This window comes from Sinocyclocheilus rhinocerous, unplaced genomic scaffold (genome assembly GCF_001515625.1).
Source record: "Sinocyclocheilus rhinocerous isolate Xijiao unplaced genomic scaffold, SAMN03320098_v1.1 scaffold709, whole genome shotgun sequence".
In the NCBI taxonomy this organism is placed as follows: domain Eukaryota; kingdom Metazoa; phylum Chordata; class Actinopteri; order Cypriniformes; family Cyprinidae; genus Sinocyclocheilus; species Sinocyclocheilus rhinocerous.
Window position 1 is genome coordinate 24707 of NW_015635036.1, and position 3544 is coordinate 28250.

General features: G+C 39.8%; 1 protein-coding gene across 1 annotated transcript in view; it reads right to left on the minus strand.

Moving 5' to 3' along the window:
- Nucleotides 1–3336, minus strand: part of LOC107746261 (NACHT, LRR and PYD domains-containing protein 3-like) — a 27999-nt gene extending 24663 nt beyond the window's left edge. The window contains exons 1-2 of the mRNA XM_016560391.1: nt 2315–3336; nt 1740–1768 (exon numbers count right to left, since the gene is read on the minus strand). Coding sequence (XP_016415877.1) covers nt 1740–1768; nt 2315–3249 — 964 coding nt within the window. The 5' untranslated portion in view covers nt 3250–3336. The remainder of the gene's footprint in view (nt 1–1739; nt 1769–2314) is intronic.
- Nucleotides 3337–3544: the final 208 nt, after the last annotated feature.

Here is a 3544-nt window from a genome sequence, read left to right on the forward strand (position 1 = left end):
TGTCACCAGGAAACCCCATTCATCAGGAGGGCATCCCCAGAAACTACGTCATCCAAACGACAGATCAGCAACCAATCAAAGGCGCTGGGATTCCCTGAAAAGCCAGCAACTGGAAAACTCCGCTCAGCTGTCACTGAAACGCAAGTAACAAACAAAATCTCTTCATCTCTTGCTGAACGGGTGCTGAACTGAGTTTAAGCAGTAAACATAAGCCAAGTCTCTGCTTTTGAGTTTTCTCAGGTTGAATTTAAAGAACTCGTAGAAAACGAGTATTAGAACTTTGGGAACTTCATGCAAACGCAACCTTTTGTGTGTATGTGTGTGTGTGTGTGTGTGTGTGTGTTCTAGCTTAGTTTAATGTGCCATAGAATAGCAAATAAACTGTTGTTTTATTTATAAAGAAGTATTGTCTTGTGTCGTATATTTTTAAAGTCAAACTTTGTCCAGATCCTTTGTTACCTTGCTCAAAATTAATAAGATTACCATTTTGTTTGTGTTGTCATTGGCCACGAAGTAATATGAACAGAATTGTTAAGATATACTGATTTTAACGCTCGCTGGATGAACCGTTGATAAAGTATAAGCTCTAAATTTTGAATCAGATCAACTTGAAGAAATCAACATCGAATCTTTAAGAATCGATTCCCTAAAAGCTGAAATAAAAGCTAAATCCTTAAAGTTACTACACACTAGTTTGTCTTATGATTTAGTTCTCTAGACTCGAGAAGTGAATAATAAAGGGGAATCTATCTGCTCAGTAACAGAGGGATGGATGATTAGTAGAGATATGAATTGAACCAATCATGAAGTGCACATGTAACCTTGGTATTTTAATGCATTTCTTAACATATAAATATGTGTGTAATATTTTAGTCATAGTGTCGTTCTGCTGTGTTTAAAGTGACTCCTGGCCAGTAGCTAATAAACATTCAGGCAAAGAGTGACCTGGGACTCGCGTGTGGTAGTTTACAATGGGGCTAAAAGAGGACTCATGTAAAAGGCACATTTAAAATTATTACAGACATACTTTGAGACAAAAGTCTTGTTAAAATGTTCTCAGTTTTGTTGAAGGTAATTACACCAACAGTTTTTCAATAACTGAAGAATATGAAAAGTACGGTATTTGGAGTAAAAAAGCTATATTATCTCATGTGATAAATAGCTGTCTGACTTTCCATTGGCTGACATGATATGGTTAGATTCAAGCAGTCAATAGCGTTTAAGTTCATTATTGTCCACCTTAGAGATAATCACCACATTTTTAATGAAACATCGTATTTAAAAATACAGTCAAACCAAACATTATTCAGACACCAGATATAATTTTGATATTTTTATTAGTGGGTGCAGGAAACTATAGTTCATAAATGTAAGTGAGGATAGCAAAATAAAGTGAACTGTCACATATTATACCCAAAAATGCTTCATACAGTAGACTACCAGTAAAATTTGGGATCAAAAATTATTCAGACACTTTGACCTGAGCATGTTTTGCTGAGGGCAACAAACAAAACCACTGCTAACGGAAAACACATTTGTGTAATTTTACCTTTTACTCGAAACCTTTTAGTTACTGAGATGTGAAGAGACTCACTGTAGTTTCTTCAGTTTACAGTGTGGATCCTCCAGTAGAGCAGAGAGCAGCTTCACTCCTGAGTCTCCTGGTTTATTACGGCTCAGATCCAGTTCTGTCAGGTGTGAGGGGTTTGATCTCAGAGCTGAAATCAGAGCAGCACAGCCTTTCTGTGTAATATAACACCAGGAAAGACTGCAGACAAAATACAGAAAAAATAAAGATGATGTTAAGTTCATTCACCGTTTATCACAGACCCATGAATGAGGTGTCACAAATCGACCGGCTCACTGAGGAGAGGAGTGCTGTATCTTTTCTAAGCGATTGGACCTACGATGTTCACACAGCGGACGAAAAAGCAGGGGAAAAAAATCCCATAGACTTACAATGGCGGAAAGTTCATGAATTTGAATCTCAACTGTCACTTTCTCACACACACACACACACACACACACGCACACACACACACACACACAGTGTCAAATAAGACCTCAAAATATACAGAAACAGTGAAGAGAAACACAGGCCTACTGTATAAAGTAAAGTCAATAAAACAAAGAGACTGTAAAATACTCACTCACTCTTTCTAGATGCTTTGATTGATAAAGGGCTTGAAATCACACACACACACACACACACAGTGTCAAATAAGACCTCAAAATATACAGAAACAGTGAAGAGAAACACAGGCCTACTGTATAAAGTAAAGTCAATAAAACAAAGAGACTGTAAAATACTCACTCAATCTTTCTAGATGCTTTGATCACTGGCAGCAGCCTCAGAAGACATTCTTCTGATGGATCATATTTACTCAGAATAAACTCGTCCAGTTCTTCTTCTGAGTTCAACAGCACAAACACCAGAGTGGACCACTGAGCAGCAGACAGTTTGACTCCAGAGAGACGACGGGCACCTGTTCTGCTCAGGTATGTTTGGACTTCCTGCTCCAGTGAACGATCATTCAGTTCATTCAGACAGTGGAACAGATTGATGGATTTCTCTGGAGAGGGATTCTCCCTGATCTTCTGTTTGTTGTATTCAGCTGTTTCCTGATTGATATCAGAGCTGCTTACTGTCTTTCTCAGGAGGCCTTGTAAGAGAGTCTGATTAGACTCTAGTGAGAGACCTAGAAGGAACCGGAGGAAAAGGTCCCAGTGTCCGTTCTCACTCTGTAAGGCCTTGTCCACTTCTCTCTTCAGTAAACTGGTCATTGGTGACCTGAACACATTCATTAGTCCTGTGTTTCGTTCAGAAAAGGAAAGCAGCTTGAATAAAGCAGCAAGAAACTCCTGAATACTCAGATGAACAAAGCTGTACACCTTCCCCAGCTGCAGTCCAAACTCCTCTCTGAAGATCTGGGTACAAACTCCTGAGTACACGGACACTTCTCTGACATCAATGCCGCTCTCTTTCAGGTCCTCCTCATAGAAGATCAGGTTCCCTTTTTCCAGCTGTTCAAAAGCCAGTTTTCCTAGAGACAGAATAGTCTTTCTAGCCTGACGAGGATCGATTTCATATTTCCCATCATACTTCTGTGTCTTCAGTTTGGTCTGAAAGATCAGGAAGTGTGTGAACATTTGTGTGAGAGTCTTGGGAATCTCTGCACTCTCTGCTTTACCCATCATCCTCTCCAGAACAGCGGCTGAAATCCAGCAGAAGACTGGGATGTGACACATGATGAACAGACTTCTTGATGATCGGATGTGTGTGACGATTCTATCAGCCAGACTCGGATCATTTATTCTCTTCCTGAAATATTCCTCCTTCTGAACAACACCTCAGATCAGCAGATGAGTCTCCCGAGCTGAAATTAAATGGAGGATCCATTGACGCGTCACTCTTCATGGACACACAGCTGGGTTCAGGAGATTCATTCTCACACAGACTGAAACACAACAGCAATACAAACGGTTTCTGAAAATCTCACACTGCTCTGACAGAAACACCTTTACTCTCTCAACCTCTCTTTAA